We start from the raw sequence: 20,484 nt of genomic DNA on the forward strand, positions 1-20,484 counted from the left end.
AGATATGGGGGCCGGGAATTTGACCTAGTGGTAGAGTGTTTGCCTGGCATGCATGAAGACCCAGGTTCGATTCCTCAGTACCACATACATAGAAAAAAGCCAGAAGTGGTGCTGAGGCTCAAGTGGTAGAGCTCTAGCCTTGAGAAAAGTCCAAGGACAGTGCTCAGGCCCTGAGCTCAAGCCCAGGGACTGGCAAAAATAAAAACATGCAGGCATGTCCATCACCCCAATAATCCCTCCTGCCACTCCCCTCTCCAAAGACAGCAAGCGAGGTGAGGCGTCGTTATCTGGGCCTGTCCTCTCCCTCCATGTCCTCTGTGGGGTCCAGCCTGCCCTCACCTGGCTGAGAAGCTGCTGGATGGCCATCCAGGCTGAAATGGGCATGGCAAGTGGTCCCTCGCTGTGGCACTGCATTAACTCTGAAGATGCTAGCATGTCCAGTTCCTGCCCAGCATCGGAGTGTCTCTGCGAGCCTTGTTTCTTTGCATGGCAGGGTACTCCAAGTCCAGAACCAGAGGTTCTAATGTCCACACTGCTGGCCCACTATGTCGCTGGTGCTATATAAAGAAAACAGTTTGCAGTCCATACTTTTAGTGGCTGGAAAGCCCAAACATTAGGGCACCAGGATCCAGCAGGGGTCCCCCATTCCTGGCAGACCCAGCCCCTCTGGATGCCTAAGCACTTCTGGGGGTCCTTGGAGACTCAAAGCTGGGCTTCTCCACATCTGGGCTCACTGTCTAAGTAGATCCCACCTGACCTGAGGGCCCCCCATCCAGACAGCCCCACCAAGCTGCCTTCAGTCTCCATCCCCTCCCTAAATCCTCTCCTAGCCCTCCTGCCCACCAGGAATGCACAGTAACCCAAGCGGGGGGCGGGTGGGAGAAGCCCACTGAACTGTGCAGAGAGGCGAAGCCTAGCTTTGAACCCCTGGATCCCTAAAGAATAGGCCTCAGACAAGCAGGGCTGAGCCATTGGTGGGGAGAAGAAGCAGGAGTCTGGCCCTGGAGGCAGGGTCCCGGGGAGGGAGGCTGAGAACCTGCAGCCTGCTGAGCAGATGCAGGCCCGGATCTGTTGCTCTTTGCCCGTGGGTGCTGCGTGGGGTGAGGAGGTGTAGAATAGGGAAAGGGCCCTCAAAAGCTCTGAGCACCCAGGAGGATGCCCAAAGCAAGAGAGTTTCACACAGAGTTAAGACCCCTCTGGGGTCCTGGAGATGAGCAGGACAGCAGGGCCTCCCCTGCCCGCACCTGCCTTTTTCTGAGTGTAGGTCCTCGGACAAAGGTGCTCAGCCAGGAAAGACCACGGGCCGTCCGTGGGGAGACCTGCCCTGCCCGTCCTAGGAAGAGGCGCTGCCTGCTGCTGGAAAGGAGTAGCTTTCCCTGGGGGCAGCCCTGCAGGAGGAGGCCGCCCCAGACAGGGAGATGGCCACGAGGGCTGCCCCATCTGCCCCGAGGCCCACTCTCAGGACCCCTTCTCCAAATGCTGCCAGCCACCCACCCTAGCCCCTCCCCAAAACTTGTGGCCCCGGCACCTCAGAAGGGCAGGATCTGACACCAGCTGTCCCCAGAGGCCACCATGGGTGACAGGATAGAGCAGCGTCTTGGAGTCCAGCAGGAAGCCACACAAGGTCCATCGTCCCTGCTCAGCATGGTGCCAGCACTGTCCCATCCCCTGAGACCCCCCCGCTGCCCAGCTGAAGGGCGTGTGAATAGCCAGGGAAATGGCCGCCGTCCACAGCCAGAACTGAGCTCTGCACCCAGAGAGAGCAACACAACACAATGGGATAGTCACATAGTCCCCACGAGGGAGGCTCCAAAGACCAGCAGGACCCACAGGGACAGTCAGAGAGCTGGCAGGCCAGATGATAAGGCCAAGCCCGAGGCACAGGGGTCCCCCACAGCAATTGGGAGTGGCCAGGCTGTCCAGAAAGGCCCAGGGGGGATCTCCAGCTGGAAAGGAGATGGCAAACCCAGGGGCTCAGGGCCCAGGTCCCCAGCCCTCGGCCAAGGCTCTCAGGAGGCCATGTCCATACCCCAGAGGCCTGCCCAACTCCCCTGGGAGGACACAGGAGGTATGGAGGCGGGTGGAGAAGAGGGCTTGCCACACTGTCCTGTCAGACTCACCTACAGGCATGACATGGCCATCAGAATGCTGAGGGGGTGTCAGCCCTGCGCTGGACCCTTGTCCACGTCTGCATAGGTGCTGGACCAGACCCTGAAGCTTTTCCTGTGGGGCGGAGGGAGCAGGGTGGCTGAGTGTGGAAGGTAGTGCATGCTCAGAGCCCTGAGCCGGCAGCCGGGCAGAGCCGGCAGCCGGGCAGGCACCTCTGGTCAGGCGGGTGCTGCGGTGAGTAAAGCCAGGTGCATCTGTGCACTGCCCCCCCGGAGGTGAGGCTCAGCAAAGCCACATTTCACTTGTACAAGTCAGACGCTGCTCCTTGTCACTTTGTCCCAAGCTCTGCTCTGGGTTTCTAGGGGCCCAGCTCCTGCTGCTCCAGACTAAGGTCCCCTGCAGGAAGCACTGCAGCCATGCCAGGCCTGAGAGGGTGGGGCTGGCAGGAGATGACCCTGGCTGGGGACATAGGGAGAGGCTGGGCAGAAGGACAGCTGACGAAGACCTAGGGAGGCACAGTGCATGCTGGGGCTGAGGTGTCTGATAAGCATTGTCTCAGAGGCCAGGAGATGCCTTGACTTTTGGGGGGGTGGGGGGCAGTGGCCGGGCTTGAACTCTGGGCCTAGGCGTTGTCCCTGAGCTCTTCAGCTCAAAGCCACAGCAACACTTCCCGTTTTCTGGAGGATAATTGGAGATAAGAGTCTCCCAGACTTTAGTGCCTGGGCTAGCTTTGAACCTGGATCCTCAGAACTCGGCCTCCTGAGTAGCTAGGATGAATAGGCGTGAACCACCACACTGTTGGTGGTCAGTCCTGGGGCTTGAACTCAGGGCCTGGGCACTGTCCCTGGCTAGCACTCTACCACTTGAACCAATGACTGCACGACTTCTGGCTCGCTGTGTATGTGGGACTGAGGAGTTGAACCCAGGCCTTCATGCATGCTAGGCAAGCACTCTACCACCAAGCTTCATTCCCAGCCTTGTAAGCTCTGGACCTCCAGCTGCATCGCCCTAGGAGGGAACTAAGGCCAGACACCTCCAATCCACCAGGCCCACTCTCCCCTAGTGCTCAGAGTCAGTGTCCTCCAGAGGCGGGGGGCGGGGGGCTCTCAATGTATGGGGCGAAGCTGGGCTGATGGCTTTCCCAGTCTTCTGTCAGGCAGACGCTGGAGCTGGTCCCAGAAGGACCCTCCCGACAGGAAGCAGGAGATGAGGAGGGCACTGGCGGCCAGGCCTGGCTCCCACAATGTGGGAGGTGGACAAACAGCCAGAGGACAAGCGGGGAGCGGGGGGCAAGGGAGGCCTCCCTGGGGAGATGATCCTGAATGGAGACAGGTTGGGTGGGGGAGGAAGCTACAGGCAAGAATAGCATTTCAGGCAGAGTAGAGTGGACGGCAAGGGCCAAGGCCACAGGAGCCAGGGTAGCAGCAGGACAGCTGGAAGGGTCAGCAGGACACTGTGTTCTTATCTGGACGCTTGGGGAGAGCCCTGAGCCTGATGCTGGCTCACAGGGCCTGTGACCTCAGCCCCCTCCGCTCTCCAGTCGGGTCCCCCGGTGGGGCCAGGCTCCCAGCAGACACTGCAGGCTGAGACATGCAGGGCCATGGGGACCCTGAGGCCGAGGCGCCCACCCTCCACCATCTCCCTGGCCCAGGAACAGGGCCGGAAACCACAAAGCTGATACCATGACTTCCCCTTCCCCTCTGGCCCCACGGAGTCCTGGAGGGAAGTGTCAGCCTGGCTGGGTTCCTGCAGCTGGGGTCCAGCGTTGAGGCCCATTGTTTGAGGCTCAGGCGGGGGCCACTGAGAGCTGCAGGATTGCCCTCCGTCCCACCTACAGCGGACCAGAGCCCTGAACAAAGCCCACACGGGTGGACAGAGCAGAGCGGCATCCAGGATGAAGGCACTCGGGGCTGCCCTCCTGGTCCTCCTGCTGTTCAGGCAGCCAGGTGCGGGGACACAGGCGACCCCAGGGGCAGGGGGGCAGTGTGTACGGGCCTCCAGGGACCCTCAGCCAGGGGACGAGGCAAGGACTTTGGGGGAAGGAGGGGAGCCCTGGGGTGCCCGAGCCAGGAGGAAGGCGCTGGCACCATCCTGGACCCAGCATCGCGGGTCCAGGGGCTCCCCTCTCCCTGGCCTGAGGTTGGGCTGCTGCAGCACAGCAGTTTCCTCTTGTAAACTGGGCAGAGCGTGGAAAGGATGGTTCAGAGGGGGGAGCGGTGGCACCGGGCCCCGAGCATGTCCTCTGAACCCGGGTAGCCGGGTTTACAGGCGTCCCCGCGCAGCCAGGGCACAGGTTGGCACAGGAGGATGAGGATGAGGACTTGATGTCAGATGGCTACGATGATGACGATGAGGAAGAGGAGGAAGAAGAGACCAACATGATCTTCGGTAGCAAGGACAGAGGTACCCTCTCCACTCAGGGCCCCTGGGCTTCCCCCCCTCTTCTGGCACATCCCCCCATCCCCCAGGGTCAAGCAGGGACCCAGGCCTGCCCTAGTCACCGCCTCCACATGCTCCCATGGGCACCCAGCCTCCTCCGCCCCGGCCCACTGGCCCCCACCTACATGCTCCCTCAGCCCTCTCCAGGCTCCATGGGCCTCGTCTGAGCACTCGGAGCCCAGGGCAGGCACCGTGGGCAGGGCCGTGTTACTTTAGGAGCAGAAGAGCTTCAAGGTTGACCTGCCTGATTCCCCATGACCCCATCTTATTCTGTCCTTCCAAAGGACCCAGCATAGACTCCTCTGGGAGAGGCTTTGGGGGATGGCTAATGAGTGGGAGCAGGGGTGGGGGTCTGTGGGGCCCTGGGCCTGAGCTGGCCGCACTGCCCTCAGTGCCCCTGGAGTGCTACGCCTGCCAGATGCTGCAGCGTGGGGAGCGCTGTGAGGAGACGCAGCGCTGCGCTGTCAGCCAGACCTTCTGCACCACCATGGTCTCCCACGGCAGCACTGGTGAGCACAGGCAGCCCGGCGTGGGCAGAGCGGGCACAGCTGGGCACACCTGCCATCCATGCCCCGACGCCAACGCCTGCTCTCCACCCCCAGACTCGGGTCTTCTGACCACCTACTCAACGTGGTGCACGGACTCCTGCCAGCCCTTCACCAAGACCGTGGAGGGGACCCAGATGACCAAGACGTGCTGCCAGTTCCCGCTCTGCAATGTCCCACTCGGGCAGAGTCCCCGTGTCAGGGCAGGCAGCCCCCAGGGTGGTAGAGCAGAAGGTCCTCAGGGAAACTGGACTGGTCATCCCCTGGACAACGGGGCCCAAGGCCTCCTGGGCTGCCCCACGCATATGGGCACAGCTCTCCTGCTCACCCTCCTTGCCAGCCCTTGGGCAGTGGGGGCCTGAGACCCCTGCTGCCTCTCCGCCCAGGCCACCATGCCCAGTGCCTCCCCCACCCCTCGCTGTCTCTGGAGAATAAACTTGGAGGAGGTTCTTGATCCCGCCAGCTCTACCTCTGTGGCCGTCTCCCTCCTCAGTCTCCCCCTGAGGCCTCCGTGGTGCATCTGCTCTTCTCTGTCCCAGAGCAGTAAGAGGCCAGGCCTTAGGCACCTGCACCTCTAGGACCTACAGCCTCCAAGGGCCACAGCAGCCCAGCCACAGGCAGAAGCAACACTACTGTGTTGTGGAGGCCTGATCCTCACCCGCGACGTCCAGCAGGGAGCTCCTCCATCCTCCACTGCACCGAGTCACGCCTTGCTCTGTCCAGGTACTGGACAGGCTTGGGAGGGGGCTGGGAGGCTGCAGCAGCTGGGGGGGAGGGGCTGGGGAGAGCTGGAGTGAAGGAGGAGGCTGGAAAGGAGTGGAGGAGGGAGAGAGGGAGGAAGAGGGCGAGGGAGGGAGGCCCAGGAGTCAGTAGCCCTTCCCTAGCCAGGAAGTCTGAGGGCCAGGGAGGAGCAGGTAGAAGCAGTGGCCCCTGGGGTGTGAGGCCCTAGCTCTGAGAGGGTACGGCCCAGCCCCCGAGTTCAAGGAGCCCCCACCCAGGAGGAAAGCAGCCTTGCCTGACAGGGTCCAGGGGTCAGGTTGGGCCCCTGGACCCCAGAGTTCAAGGAGCCCCCACCCAGGAGGAAAGCAGCCTTGCCCCGATAGGGTCCAGGGGTCGGATTGGGCTCTAACAACTCAACTTTTAGAATTCAGTTTCTCCCCAGTTATTTAGAACCCTAGTCTTTAACTGATTATAAAGTTTAGGCCCCTCAACAATGGAATTGGGGTTAGGGTGAGCAGGTGGAAGCATGATTTAGTTAGTAGAGTACCTAAGTTCAAACCACAGTACCACAAAAATGGGGGAAATCTCTGGAGGGGTAGAGGGTTCTCTGGAGGGGTAGGGGTTCTCTGGAGGGGTAGAGGATTCTCTGGAGGGTAGGGGGTTCTCTGGAGGGATAGAGGTTCTCTGGAGGAGTAGGGGTTTTCTGGAGTGGTAGGGGTTCTCTGGAGGGATAGAGGTTCTCTGGAGGAGTAGGGGTTTTCTGGAGGGGTAGGGGTTCTCTGGAGGGGTAGGGGTTCTCTGGAGGAGTAGGGGTTCTCTGGAGAGGTAGGGGTTCTCTGGAGGGGTAGAGGTTCTCTGGAGGGGTAGGGGTTCTCTGGAGGGGTAGGGGTTCTCTGGAGGAGTAGGGGTTTTCTGGAGTGGTAGGGGTTCTCTGGAGGGATAGAGGTTCTCTGGAGGAGTAGGGGTTTTCTGGAGTGGTAGGGGTTCTCTGGAGGGATAGAGGTTCTCTGGAGGAGTAGGGGTTTTCTGGAGGGGTAGGGGTTCTCTGGAGGGGTAGGGGTTCTCTGGAGGAGTAGGGGTTCTCTGGAGGGGTAGGGGTTCTCTGGAGGGGTAGAGGTTCTCTGGAGGGGTAGGGGTTCTCTGGAGGGGTAGGGGTTCTCTGGAGGAGTAGGGGTTTTCTGGAGTGGTAGGGGTTCTCTGGAGGGATAGAGGTTCTCTGGAGGAGTAGGGGTTTTCTGGAGGGGTAGGGGTTTTCTGGAGGGGTAGGGGTTCTCTGGAGGGGTAGGGGTTCTCTGGAGGAGTAGGGGTTCTCTGGAAGGGTAGGGGTTCTCTGGAGGAGTAGGGGTTCTCTGGAGGGGTAGAGGTTCTCTGGAGGGGTAGGGGTTCTCTGGAGGGGTAGAGGGTTCTCTGGAGGGGTAGGGGTTCTCTGGAGGAGTAGGGGTTCTCTGGAGGGGTAGGGGTTCTCTGGAGGAGTAGGGGTTCTCTGGAGGGATAGAGGTTCTCTGGAGGGGTAGGGGTTCTCTGGAGGGGTAGAGGGTTCTCTGGAGGGGTAGGGGTTCTCTGGAGGGGTAGGGGTTCTCTGGGGGAGCAGGGGTTCTCTGGAGGGGTAGGGGTTCTCTGGGGGAGTAGGGGTTCTCTGGAGGGGTGGGAGGTTCTCTGGGGGAGCAGGGGTTCTCTGGAGGGGTAGAGGGTTCTCTGGAGGGGTAGGATTTGAGACAAGGTCTTGCTCTTGATTAAGCAAGACCCTAAGTTTTACCCTCAGCACTGAATGAATGAATGAATGAATGAATCTAAAATGGCAGCTCTGTCTGGCTCCCCTGACCAGAATTCTGGGCATGGCTGCCTCGGTAGTGCAGCCATCCAGGAAGGACGTTCACCTCCAGAAACGACTGGCCATGGTCTGCCTGCACCTTTGGCCCAAGAGGGTGACTGTAGTTTACCCAGTCACCTGGTAAATGGTCCTTGTCTCCCAGCCAGGGAGGGGCACAGGGCACGGCCTGCTTCCTGGGCCTCAGGGGAAGGCCTGGAGGGCCGACACCATCGGTCCTACGTCTCTCACCTGTCTCCATCGACCCCCTCTCCCCCCTCCCCCCATGTCCCTGGCCTCCGTCTCCCAGCTTCTGCGCTCCCTCTCGCTCTGTCCCTGGCATTTCCATTCCTCCTGTGGTCTACAGTTGAGCTCTCTGCGGCCAAGTGCTTGGCATGAGTCAGTGCACCAAAAACTATTGCCTAATCCTTGGGGCTCAATGCACCAGGGTCCCGCCCCCAGGCCCAGTGCCAGAGGCACCCCACCAGCCGTGAGCTTGGCTGTGCTCCTCTAACAGTGGACTTAGCAGAGCCCTGCGTCTCCTGATGGCTGTAAGGGTGGCTGGTGGCCCGGGCCAGAATCAAGGCCAGAGCCCAAGCTCTGAGGTCTTTATCCACACTACTTCCAGGCCCTGGGGTCTACTCCTGCTTGCACCTGAACCCCAACCCAGAACCTCTGCAGTGGGGTCTCCAGGCCCCTCCCCATGTCTGAAGCAGAAATGGCATGTGACAGAGACCCCTTCCCTGAGTGGTCAGTGCCCTGGATGCCAGGCTCAGCCTACTTACGAGCTGACTGAAAACATGTCCCCCCAGACCAGCAGGCCCCCCTCCCTAGACCAGCAGGACCCCTCCCCAGACCAGCAGGACCCCTCCCCAGACCAGCAGGCCCCCCTCCCCAGACCAGCAGGCCCCCCCCCCGCAGACCAGCAGGCCCCCTCCCCAGACCAGCAGGACCCTTCCCCAGACCAGCAGGCCCCCTCCCCAGACCAGCAGGACCCTGTCCCATGTGAGCTGCCCATGCCATTGCAGCTATCATTTATCTGTCACTTCTGTCTTGCCATGGCACCAGGCTCAATAGGAGAACCCCAGTCAGAGATGGGGCTCAGTTCCAATGGACTCCAGCCCCTCTATGATGTGAGACCGACAGGAGAGGAAAGGTCAGCCTGTGGGGTCTGCCAAGAAGCTCACCCAGCAACACACTGTGGTTCCTTACTGCAAAGTACACGATGACACGATGCCAGCCAGAGGTGCGTGACAGTCAACACACAGACCACAGGGCCCAGACGTCCACACAGACCACAGGAGGACAGATGTCCACACAGACTACAGAGGACAGATGTCCACACAGACCACAGGGGGACAGAGGTCCACACAGACCACAGAGGCCCAGATGTCCACACAGACGACAGGAAGACAGATGTCCACGCAGACCACAGGACAGATATCCACACAGACCACAGAGGCCCAGATGTCCACACAGACGACAGGAGGACAGATGTCCACACAGACCACAGAGGCCCAGATGTCCACACAGACCACAGGAGGACAGATGTCCACACAGACCACAGAGGCCCAGATGTCCACACAGACCACAGGAGGACAGATGTCCACACGGACCACAGGGGGACAGATGTCCACACGGACCACAGGGGGACAGATGTCCACACAGACCACAGAAGGACAGATGTTCACACAGACCACAGGGGGATAGATGTCCACACAGACCACAGGACAGATGTCTACAGAGAACACAGGAGGACAGATGTCCACACAGACCACAGGAGGACAGATGTCCACACTGACCACAGGAGGACAGATGTCCACACTGACCACAGGAGGACAGATGTCCACACAGACCACAGGAGGACAGAGGTACACACAGACCACAGGACAGATGTCCACACAGACCACAGGAGGACAGATGTCCACACTGACCACAGGGGGACAGATGTCCACACAGACCACAGGAGGACAGATGTCCACACAGACCACAGGAGGACAGATGTCCACACAGACCACAGGAGGACAGATGTCCACACAGACCACAGGGGGACAGATGTCCCCACAGACCACAGGAGGGACAGATGTCCACACAGACCACAGGGGGACAGAGGTCCACACAGACCACAGGAGGACAGATGTCCACACAGACCACAGGAGGACAGATGTCCACACTGACCACAGGAGGACAGATGTCCACACTGACCACAGGAGGACAGATGTCCACACAGACCACAGGGGGACAGATGTCCACACAGACCACAGGACAGAGGTCCACACAGACCACAGGAGGACAGAGGTACACACAGACCACAGGACAGATGTCCACACAGACCACAGAAGGACAGATGTTCACACAGACCACAGGGGGATAGATGTCCACACAGACCACAGGACAGATGTCTACAGAGAACACAGGAGGACAGATGTCCACACAGACCACAGGGGGACAGATGTCCACACAGACCACAGGACAGAGGTCCACACAGACCACAGGACAGAGGTCCACACAGACCACAGGAGGACAGATGTCCACACAGACCACAGGACAGAGGTCCACACAGACCACAGGAGGGCAGATGTCCACACAGACCACAGAGGCCCAGATGTCCACACAGACGACAGGAGGACAGATGTCCATGCAGACCACAGGAGGGACAGATGTTCACACAGACCACAGGAGGGACAGATGTCCACACAGACCACAGAGGCCCAGATGTCCACACTGACCACAGAGGCCCAGATGTCTACCCAGACCACAGGAGGACAAATGTCCACACAGACCACAGGAGGGACAGATGTCCACACAGACCACAGGGGGACAGATGTCCACAGACCACAGGGGGACAGATGTCCACACAGACCACAGGGGGACAGATGTCCACACAGGCCACAGGGGGACAGATGTCCACACAGACCACAGGGGGACAGATGTCCACACAGACCACAGAGGCCCAGATGTCCACACAGACCACAGGGGGACAGATGTCCACACAGACCACAGGGGGACAGATGTCCACACAGACCACAGGGGGACAGATGTCCACACAGACCACAGGAGGGACAGATGTCCACACAGACCTCAGGGGGACAGATGTCCACACAGACCACAGGGGGATAGATGTCCACACAGACCACAGGAGGGACAGAGGTCCACACAGACCACAGGAGGGACAGATGTCCACACAGACCACAAGAGGACAGATGTTCACACAGACCACAGGAGGACAGATGTCCACACAGACCACAGGACAGATGTGTACACAGACCACAGGAGGGACAGATGTCCACACAGACCACAGGAGGACAGATGTCCACACAGACTACAGAGGACAGATGTCCACACACAGACCTCAGAAGGACAGATGTCCACACAGACCACAGAGGCCCAGATGTCCACACAGACCACAGGGGAATAGATGTCCACACAGACCACAGGAGGACAGATGTCCACACAGACCACAGGGGGATAGATGTCCACACAGACCACAGGAGGACAGATGTCCACACAGACCATAGAGGCCCAGATGTCCACACAGACCACAGGGGGACAGATGTCCACACAGACCACAGGGGGATAGATGTCCACACAGACCACAGGAGGTCAGATGTCCACACAATCCACAGGAGGACAGATGTCCACACAGACCACAGGGGGCCAGGGTATCCTCTATGCTTGCCCCCAACCTGGGGTCAGGGCTCTGCCCTTGCACCTGTGGAAGGGCACCAGGGACTCCATCCTTGTGAGGCTGCAGGGGCGGCCAGCCCACAGGACGGGAAGCAGTCATCCAGTGATGCCCCGCCCCTCACCCTGGTGGAGAGCAGGCAGAGGAGCAGGAATTTCCTGGGGAAGGAAATTCCTTCAACAGCGCAGGACATGCAGAAGTGGGGGGAGAATGGGGCTGCCTAAGGACAGATCTACACCCCCTCTCTGCATGTAGTCCCCCATATGGGCAGCCATTGCCAGGAACTTTCCAGAACCAGCAGCCTGGGGCCATGGGGAATGGTGCCTCTCCCTTTGCTGTGCATGTCAAAACCTCCCCACTGTGGGACAAGCAGGCAGGCGGGCAGGGCAAGTTCAGCTCTGCAAAGGCAGCTTCCAGATGCCAGGGACTTCTCAGTGGCAGAGATGCGGGAAGAAGCCACATCAGCAGGTGAGCACACTCTGGGCTGCAATCCCAAACCAGAAACCTCACAAACAAGAGGAAGGGGGAGGTCCCAAGAGGGTGGCTACTGCAAGATATCAAGTTCCCAGCTGGAAGGCCGGAAGGGTAAGTCACACGGCCATAGCACCTGTGACCCAAGTCAGGCAGAGGATCCCACTTACAGCCCGCTGGGAATCTGCTTTGTGCCTTAACTCCAGGTGGCTCCCTGGGGCCACTGACCATGCTCTCTCCCTCTCGGGGAAAACCTCACCTCCGGCTGTATCTGAGCGTGCCCACAGTGAGCCAGGAGGAGACCCTGCCATAGCTACCCAGACAGGACTGTTGGCATCATAAATCCTGAGCAGGATCATTAGGACAATAAACCCTCAACAGGAGGGGACAAAGACATTCCCAAGGTCTTACCCTAGACCGTATAAAAACCAAGCCCCCCTGCCCCCCCACTCCCCGGCTCTCCTGCCTGGAGACTCTGGTGACTAAAGCCTGTTCTGCTCTGCTGAGGCCTCTGCCTTCTCTCCTTCGTCCGCTTGCTCTCTCCTAACCCTGGTGACTCCGTTTCCTAACACAGCCCATCTACTGTGGAGTGGAAAGACAATAAGCCTGCATGAATGTGCAGATGAAATCATCAAAAACTGGCCACCGATCACACTCAGGGAACTATAAATTAAAACTACAAGGATTCCCCCTTCCATGATTACCCCCAACTGCCACACTAAGCTGTGCTGCTGAGGATGGCTGCAGGAAACCATGGGTCACAAAGGCACAGCCTGGCCCCTAGAGACACAGGCCCGGAGTGAAGAAGGGACTCTCCACACCCAGACCAGCATGTGGGTGCTAACAAGGGTTTTACTTGTGATGGTAAGTCCAGTGGCGTACGTACTTCAGGAGACGGGAATCAGGACTGCAGTCCCAGGCCAACCCAGAGTAAAAAGCTCGCCCAGACTCCACTTCAGCGGAAGAGGGTGAATACAGAGACACTAAAAACAGAAGGCATGGGCCTAGAAAAAAGTGACACCTTACCTCAAAACAGTGTTAAAATAATCCACAGCAGCACAAATGTGAGCCCATGCAAGCCACAGCACTGCCCGGGGTAGGGCCGGGAAAGCAGGGCGGAAGGTTCTTCCCTCTGGTACACACTCCACAGCAGTCAAGCCGTAAGGAGCCCCTGGGGCACAGCCTCTGGACAAGCTGCAAAGCACAGGCCACGAGAAAGGGTGTACTCTACTGGTGGCACACTGGGTGGTGCCTGTGGTTCAACTCCAGAAAGCGAGCAGGCCAGGGACCTGAGATGCTCCTTCCAGGGGCAGGAGTCTGCAGCGCTGTACTATGGTGGAGAGAAGAAAACTCAGCAAAGCATACATTGGATCTCTACTTTTAATTATCATTGTTATCAAGGTAACATACAGAGAGAGAGTTACAGTTACGTGTCAGGTAAACACTACATTCTTTTAAGAAAATGTCATCCCTGGGCTGGGAGTGTGACCTAGCAGTAGAGTGCTCGACCAGCATGCACAAAGACCTGGATTCCATTCCTCGGTACCACATACACAGAAAAAGCCAAAAGTGGTGCTGAGGCTCAAGTGGTAGAGCTCTAGCCTTGAGAAAGCCCAAAGACAGTGCCCAGGTACTGAGTTCAAGCCCCAGGACTGGGGGAAAAATATCATTCCTTCACTGTCTCTCAATATATATATATATATATATATATATATTTTACAATTTTATGGGAATCTACAACTATCCAATTAAAGGCAGCAGCCTGAAAAAGCACAGCTGCAGGGGCTGGAGTTTGGCCTAGTGGTTGAGTGCTTGCCTAGCATGCATGAAGACCCAGGTTCGATTCCTCAGTACCACATACATAGAAAAAATCCAGAAGTGGTGCTGAGGCTCAAGTGGTAGAGCTCTAGCCTTGAGAAAGTCCAAGGACAGAGCTCAGGCCCTGGGCTCAAGGCCCAGGACTGGAAAAAAAAAAAAAAAAAAAGCACAGCTGCAGAGGTGTGACCCCACAGGCAGCCACATATGGCCCAGGGGATAGATGGGTGCCCCCACCCCTCCCTGTCAGCGCCCCCAGCCCCCACCCTCTCCCTGTCAGCGCCCCCAGTCCCCACCCCTCCCTGTCAGCGCCCTCAGCCCCCACCCCTCCCTGTCAGCGCCCCCAGCCCCCACCCTCTCCCTGTCAGTGCCCTCAGTCCCCACCCCTCCCTGTCAGCGCCCTCAGCCCCCACCCCTCCCTGTCAGCGCCCCCAGCCCCCACCCTCTCCCTGTCAGCGCCCTCAGCCCCCACCCCTCCCTGTCAGCGCCCTCAGTCCCCACCCCTCCCTGTCAGCGCCCTCAGCCCCCACCCCTCCCTGTCAGCGCCCCCAGCCCCCACCCTCTCCCTGTCAGCGCCCTCAGTCCCCACCCCTCCCTGTCAGCGCCCTCAGTCCCCACCCTCTCCCTGTCAGTGCCCTCAGTCCCCACCCCTCCCTGTCAGCGCCCTCAGCCCCCACCCCTCCCTGTCAGCGCCCCCAGCTCCCACCCTCTCCCTGTCAGCGCCCTCAGCCCCCACCCCTCCCTGTCAGCGCCCTCAGCCCCCACCCCTCCCTGTCAGCGCCCTCAGTCCCCACCCTCTCCCTGTCAGTGCCCTCAGTCCCCACCCCTCCCTGTCAGCGCCCTCAGCCCCCACCCCTCCCTGTCAGCGCCCCCAGCTCCCACCCTCTCCCTGTCAGTGCCCTCAGTCCCCACCCCTCCCTGTCAGCGCCCTCAGCCCCCACCCCTCCCTGTCAGCGCCCCACCACCACACCCCAGGGCTTCCTCGCATCTCGAGGCCTTGATGGAGACCCGGAGAGCAGGATGCGAGAGTCAGGCTCTGAGCTGAGCCGTTTGCTAGAAAGAACTGGAGGGGTCTCAGGTCCGGAGCGGCCGGCTTCCCGGCTCTGTTCCGAAAGGCCTGCGGCCTGCGGTGTCGGGAGGCGGGCGGGCGGGCGGGCGGCGCGCCGGGAGAAGGCCGGGCTCCCGGCTCGGCGCGGGGGCCAAGGAGGACCCAGGACGCAAGTCCCGGGAGGGAAGGAGGGGAGGTGGCCGGCGGGAGAGGGGCCACGGGCGGGCCACCAGGGGCCGGAGCCGCCACGGCTCGCCGCCCGCCCGGCGGAGCAGAACCAGCCAGGCCCGCCGGAGGTGCGAGAGCGGCACCGGAAGGGGCGTGCCAGGCTGCGAGGGCGGGGCGGGGCGAGGCCTCGCCGCGAGGCGGGAGGGAAGCCTAGAGAGGCGCCGGAAGGGGCGTGCCAGGCTGTGGGGCGGGGCCGGACGGGGCGGGGCGAGACCTCGCCGCCGAGGCGGGAGGGAAGCCTAGAGAGGCGCCGGAAGGGGCGTGCCAGGCTGCGAGGGCGGGGCCGGGAGGGGCGGGGCGACGGCCTCGCCGCCGAGGCGGGAGGGAAGGCTAGAGAGACACCGGAAGGGGCGTGCCAGGCTGCGAGGGCGGGCCGGGAGGGGCGGGGCGACGGCCTCGCCGCCGAGGCGGGAGGGAAGCCTAGAACGGCACCGGAAGGGGCGTGCCAGGGTGCGAGGGCGGAGCCGGGCGGGGCGACGACGCAGAGAGCAGCAGGGGAGCCTAGAGCGGCACCGGAAGGGGCGTGCCAGGCTGCGAGGGCGGGGCCGGGCGGGGCGGGGCGACGCCGCCGAGAGCGGCAGGGGAGCCTAGAGCGGCACCGGAAGGGGCGTGCCAGGCTGCGAGGGCGGGGCCGGGCGGGGCGGGGCGACGCCGCCGAGAGCTGCAGGGGAGGGCCGGCCTTCCTGCGGGCGCCCCCGGGCGCGGGAGCTGCGGAGGCCGCGGGTTCTCCGCCTGCCCGCCCCTCGCCGAGCCCCGCCAGGCGTCTGCGCCTCGCCGGGGAGGCGCTCGCGACCCCTCGCCTCCCCCAGGTACCTTGTGCGTTGGCGCTCTGCTCCCCGGGCCGGCGGGAGGAGGGCCGGGCGCCGGCGTCGGAGGGGCCGGGGCGAAGGCCTGGGCGCGGGGGGAGGAGGAGGGCGCGGCGGGCGGGGCGCGAGCGGCGGAGTCCGGGTCTCCAGCTCGGCCCGGGCCCGGGACGGGAAGGGCGCGGGCGCCGTTCCCGGCCGCCGCTCTCAGCTCCCCAGCTCTCCGTGCGCGCGGCGGGCGGGGTCCGGACAGAGCCCGCCCTGCCCCGGTGCTGCGGGCTGTGGGGCGCGCCGAGTCGGGCGCAGGCACCCGGGGGTGGGGATGGGTTCCGGTGACCTCCCGCCTCGCCCCCACCGCCGAGAGGCCGCGGTCGACCCCCCACGCCCGCCGCCTCACCCCGGCACGATGGCCCGCCTCCCACAGGGCCCTTCCGAACTGCACGAGGTCGGCCTAGGCGGGGTCACGTTTACCCGAACCTTCCCCTGCTCCATCGGTGTGTGGGGCGGAGGGAAGGCCCAGCCTCCCCCCTCTGAGAAGGGAGCGTTTGGACACTAGGGGCGCCCTGGATGTGTTTTGCCCGTTTTCTACTCGGGCTAGATGCAGCTCAGACTCCAGCCCTGCTGACCTAGAACCCTCCGTCATACAGGATGGCATGTGGCTGCTTAAAGTATAAAAGCCATCTGACCCTTGGACCTGGTCGTGGGCAAGAGGAGCCATTGTCTGTGCCTGGGGGCCGCAAGGGACTGGCGCTGATCCTGAGGGGGTTTTCATATGCGGTTAGGGCTCCACTTTAGCTGTTAGAGAGGCAGATCGATGAAATGTAGAAATAATGCAATGAAGAAATACAGCGTGGGGCTAAGAGTGTAGCCTAGTGGCAGAGTGCTTGCCTTGCATGCGTGAAGCCCTGGGTTTGAGTCCTCATACTACATGCATAATAAAAACTAGAGTTGGTTCTGTGGCTCAGGTGGTAGAGCACTGGTCTTGAGAAAGCCCAAGGAAATCCCAGGCCCCGAGTTCAAGCCCCAGGATTGGCCAAAAAAAAAAAGAAATAAAAAGAAGAAAGAAGTGCAGCATGGAGCCAGAAGTGTGGTTTGGTGGTAGAGTGCTTGCCTAGCATACATGAAGCCCCAGGTTTGATTCCTCACACCACATTCATGGAAAAAGCTGGAAGTGGTGTTGTGGCTCCACTAGCGCTAGCATTGAGAAAGACCGAGGACTGGCCAAAAAGAAAAAAGAAATACTTTGTGTTCTCTTGTTGCAGTACTGGGAGTTGAACCCATGGCCTTATAGCAAGACTGTCCTGTAGAACAGGACTTGATCTATACAGCTGCCTCTTCAGATCCCTGAGCCGCCTTGTCACCATCTGAAGGGGACTACTTAGGTTGACACTAACATTGGGATGCTGTTGGAGGGACTTGTGGAGGAGGAGTGTGCCTCCCTTTTTCTCTGTGTAGCCCTCCCACGAGACCCTTGCATAGGATAATAGACCAGGGGAGCAGAAACCCAGTTGGTGGTTACCTGTGTTTCCACCCTAAATCCAGATGAGATCTGCTCAGACAGGAAGGCAGTGCAGGACCAGCGTCAGCCAGAGCAGGACCAAGTCCTCCACTCGCCCTGTGAGAGGCTGAAGAAACGAGATGTGTGGGTGTCAAGTGCCTGGAATGATATAGTCACTGTTTTAACTTTTAGTCACTCAACAAATAATGATCCAAGTACATGTGTCAGGAGCTGTCACAAAACACTGGGAGAGAATACAAGAGCACATGCTCATTTAGTGTGTGAGAGAACTTTAGGCCTGTAAGCAAGGTGGAAAGCCAGAACAGTGAAGGGAGAAGAAGGTGTGGGGATTCTGAGGCGAGATGGTGGAGACAGGACCTGCAGGGAAGGAGCTGGCATTGTGCAGGCCAGTGGAAGCAGGAGCCTAAAACCAGCCAGGATGAGAAGGGGAGACCCGGGGGAGGGGCCATGGCTGCAGAGGGCATGTCAGGGTGGGAGGAGCCTGTTGGTGTGGGGTGCTGCCTGTGGGCATGGGGCACTGGGGTTTGCAGGCTATTGTGGATGGTGAGGGGTTTCCCAAAGTTCTCCCAGCCTGGAGCCAGGCTGTGGGCGACAGGGACACAGTGCATAGCTCCAGAACTTGCCATCCAATCCCAACAGAGGCTGATGGAGCAGGAAGGAGTAAGGAAAAGCAGGGAAAGAACCATGGAAGGGGCGACGTTGGTGAAGAAGCATTGCACTTGTAACCTGACTTAGGGAATTAGAACCTCTGTGGGCAACTTCTGAATAATACTGGGGGGGAGGCCCGCTGGGGAAAGCAGGGAGACGGATGTGGGCTGCAGCCCACGAGGAGTCCTGCAGACATGGGTGGAGACCAAACCACAGCAGAGGATCTGGGGTTGGGTTGTCTGGGCAGGAAGGCTGTGCCTGCTCAGGTGCTCACCGTCTTGCTTCCACAGCCTCGGGAGGAAGGTGGCACGGCCATGTTGGTGCTGAGATCCCGCTGCATGTGAGGACTGAAGTCACGGAGGAGTGTGCAAGTTGCTAGCGGTGGGCCCTCCACCACCCCCTGGCCCGGCGACTCTGGAGCAGGGATGGAGAAGCCTGCAGGCCGGAAGAGGAAGACCCGGACCCCCAAAGAGGAGGGGGATGCACAGAAGGCCTCTGGGAATGGAGAGAGTGCTTCTGGGGGGAAAAAGTCCAGAAAGAGAGCAGCGCCGCCGGGCAGAAAGCGCAGCAGGGAGGCGGTCCTGAGCCCCGAGGACGAGGCGCATCTCTTCGACGCCTTTGATGCCTCGTTCAAAGATGACTTTGAGGGGGTCCCCGTGTTCGTCCCCTTTCAGAGGAAGAAGCCCTACGAGTGCAGTGAGTGTGGGCGGGTCTTTAAGCACAAGACAGACCACATCCGGCACCAGCGCGTGCACACGGGGGAGAAGCCCTTCGCGTGCGAGGCGTGCGGCAAGGCCTTCCGCCACAGCTCCGACGTCACCAAGCACCAGCGCGTGCACACCGGGGAGAAGCCCTTCGCCTGCGGCCAGTGCGGCAAGGCCTTCAACTGCGGCTCCAACCTCCTGAAACACCAGAAGACGCACACGGGCGAGAAGCCCTACGCGTGCGAGGAGTGCGGGAAGGCCTTCGCCTACAGCTCCTGTCTCATCCGCCACCGCAGACGCCACCCCAGGAAGAAGCACTGAGGACGCCATGGCACCCGGCACCGCACCCCACGCGTGCCTCCCCAGAGCCTCTCCGCCGGCACCCACAGCCCCTGCCGTGCCCTGTGCTGCTCTGCACCTCCGGGAGCGGCGTCAGGAACACTCGAGCCCACTCACAGCCCTCTGCGGGACAGACTTGGACACCAGGCGTCCGACAGGAGAGGCTCCACCGGTCGGGGCCAGCACCTCCCTCCTGAGGGCTGGGGTCAGTGGCCAGTAGGCTAACTGGCCCTCGAGCAGCCTGGAAGCAGCCGGGGACCCTGAACAGGGCGGTGGCACTCTGGGGACAAGGTCCTACTCTTCCCCACGGCTGGCCTCAGTGACCACGCTGTCGCTTCTCTTTCACGGGCTGACGCGAGTGTCCCCCAGGTCAGCCCTGCCCCGAAAGCCAGGCCACACCACGTGCCCTGTGCTCGGCCATTTCCTCCACAAGCAGCCGACTCACCAGGCAGCCCCACTGGCCAAGGGCTCCTGGGGCTGCCACCATGGGAGATGGCAGGCCAGCCCTGAGGTGGCCCCAGCGCCAGCGTCAGCTTCCACCCACTGGATCTCCACATGCAGTGACCCTGCCCCCACGATGTCCTCTGCTCAGGTTAGTCCTCCTCCCGGCCCTGTCCTCAGGTCCACGCCATGGCAGGCCACCCCTGCCTGCGGTGTTGAAACGGTCTGCACCGGGCGGGGGGCGAGCTTCATAAATCCAGCCATTGTTTCTGGTGTGTGGACATAAAGGGATAATGAGCTAAGTCTTTGGGGACCTCTCCCTGAAGGAGGGGCTTAGGCAGAAAGCCCGGCAAGAGCACCCCCTCAAGTGTGGTGTTTTACCCCTAGAAGATGCTTCTAAAGCGGGGGCCTCAGACGCCCCTGCCTGGCTGGCGTCTCCCAGGGCGGCAGCCCCGCAGCTGTGGCTGCAGGGGGAGCTGGTGCAGCTGCTCCTTGCTGGCCTGCAGCCGGACTCCCTCTCCCAGCACAGTGCCCACCAACCTGGGGCCCCACTCCTGGGTGGAGCCCAGGTCCTCGCCAGCCGTTTCCTGGAGGGTGCTGCTGCGTCCCTCAAGCCCACTTGCGCTGTCGCTCTCTCCTGCTTTCTGCCTCCCCTGCCACAAAGCAGGGAAAGTCCCCAAATGAAGCCATTAGAGGTGTCCGCCCCTGGTGGATAACTTCTAATGCCAGACATTGGAGCCTGGCCTGTCATCGGCCGGGCCCAGGTCCCAGGACGTCCTCTGAGGCGGGGCCTCTTGGGGCCCCGGCCAGTCACTGCCACCAGCATGGACTGCAGGGGGCCCCTCAGGGCAGAGCCCTCTCGCCAACATCTCCCTGTGCAGGTACTCCTCGGGGGGCACGGGGGCTGCCCCGCTGGGTGGCCTGAAGCGCTGTCCCCTCGTGACCCAGCATTGGTGTGAGGGCAGCTGGGAGGACACGTGTGTTCACGCACGGTCACTTCAGTGCCCGCTTGGTGATGTGTGGAGCCTGAAATGTCGCTGTCCACCAGAGGGCAGGGCAGCGGGTGCCCGCAGCCCCGCAGCCCTGGCTTCCATGCTGGTAGTTTGCCTTCAAATACTGAATGTAAAAAGGCAAACAAGACAAGAGGCGTCTGCGTGGCACGA

At 61.1% G+C, this 20,484-nt stretch overlaps 2 protein-coding genes and 1 long non-coding RNA gene across 4 annotated transcripts; 2 read left to right on the forward strand and 1 right to left on the reverse strand.

Moving 5' to 3' along the window:
- Positions 1-206: 206 nt before the first annotated feature.
- On the reverse strand, positions 207-13,811 carry LOC150059329 (uncharacterized). The gene is made up of 3 exons (XR_016536646.1): positions 12,803-13,811; positions 2,121-2,223; positions 207-557 (listed from the first exon to the last, which is right to left on the reverse strand). It is a non-coding gene; the product is annotated as an uncharacterized LOC150059329 (long non-coding RNA).
- Positions 3,817-5,551, forward strand: Gpihbp1 (glycosylphosphatidylinositol anchored high density lipoprotein binding protein 1). Of its 2 annotated transcripts, none has more exons than XM_090338754.1 (4): positions 3,817-4,055; positions 4,378-4,512; positions 4,941-5,057; positions 5,151-5,551. In XM_090338754.1, exons 1-4 carry the CDS (start codon positions 4,004-4,006, stop codon positions 5,453-5,455), a joined length of 609 nt encoding a protein of 202 aa, XP_090194880.1. In that variant the 5' UTR covers positions 3,817-4,003; the 3' UTR covers positions 5,456-5,551. The 2 variants fall into 2 exon arrangements, with proteins under 2 accessions (XP_090194880.1, XP_090194879.1); XM_090338753.1 differs by having other exon boundaries at positions 3,821-4,055; positions 4,366-4,512.
- A 1,712-nt stretch (positions 13,812-15,523) lies between the features above and the next one.
- LOC150059331 (zinc finger protein 41-like) lies at positions 15,524-19,467 on the forward strand. Its single transcript, XM_090338755.1, has 2 exons — positions 15,524-15,676; positions 18,128-19,467. Exon 2 carries the CDS (start codon positions 18,263-18,265, stop codon positions 18,860-18,862), a length of 600 nt encoding a protein of 199 aa, XP_090194881.1. The 5' UTR covers positions 15,524-15,676; positions 18,128-18,262; the 3' UTR covers positions 18,863-19,467.
- Positions 19,468-20,484: the final 1,017 nt, after the last annotated feature.

This window comes from Megascapheus bottae, chromosome 9 (assembly GCF_031878675.1).
Source record: "Megascapheus bottae isolate mThoBot1 chromosome 9, mThoBot2.hap1, whole genome shotgun sequence".
Classification (NCBI taxonomy): Eukaryota; Metazoa; Chordata; class Mammalia; order Rodentia; family Geomyidae; genus Megascapheus; species Megascapheus bottae.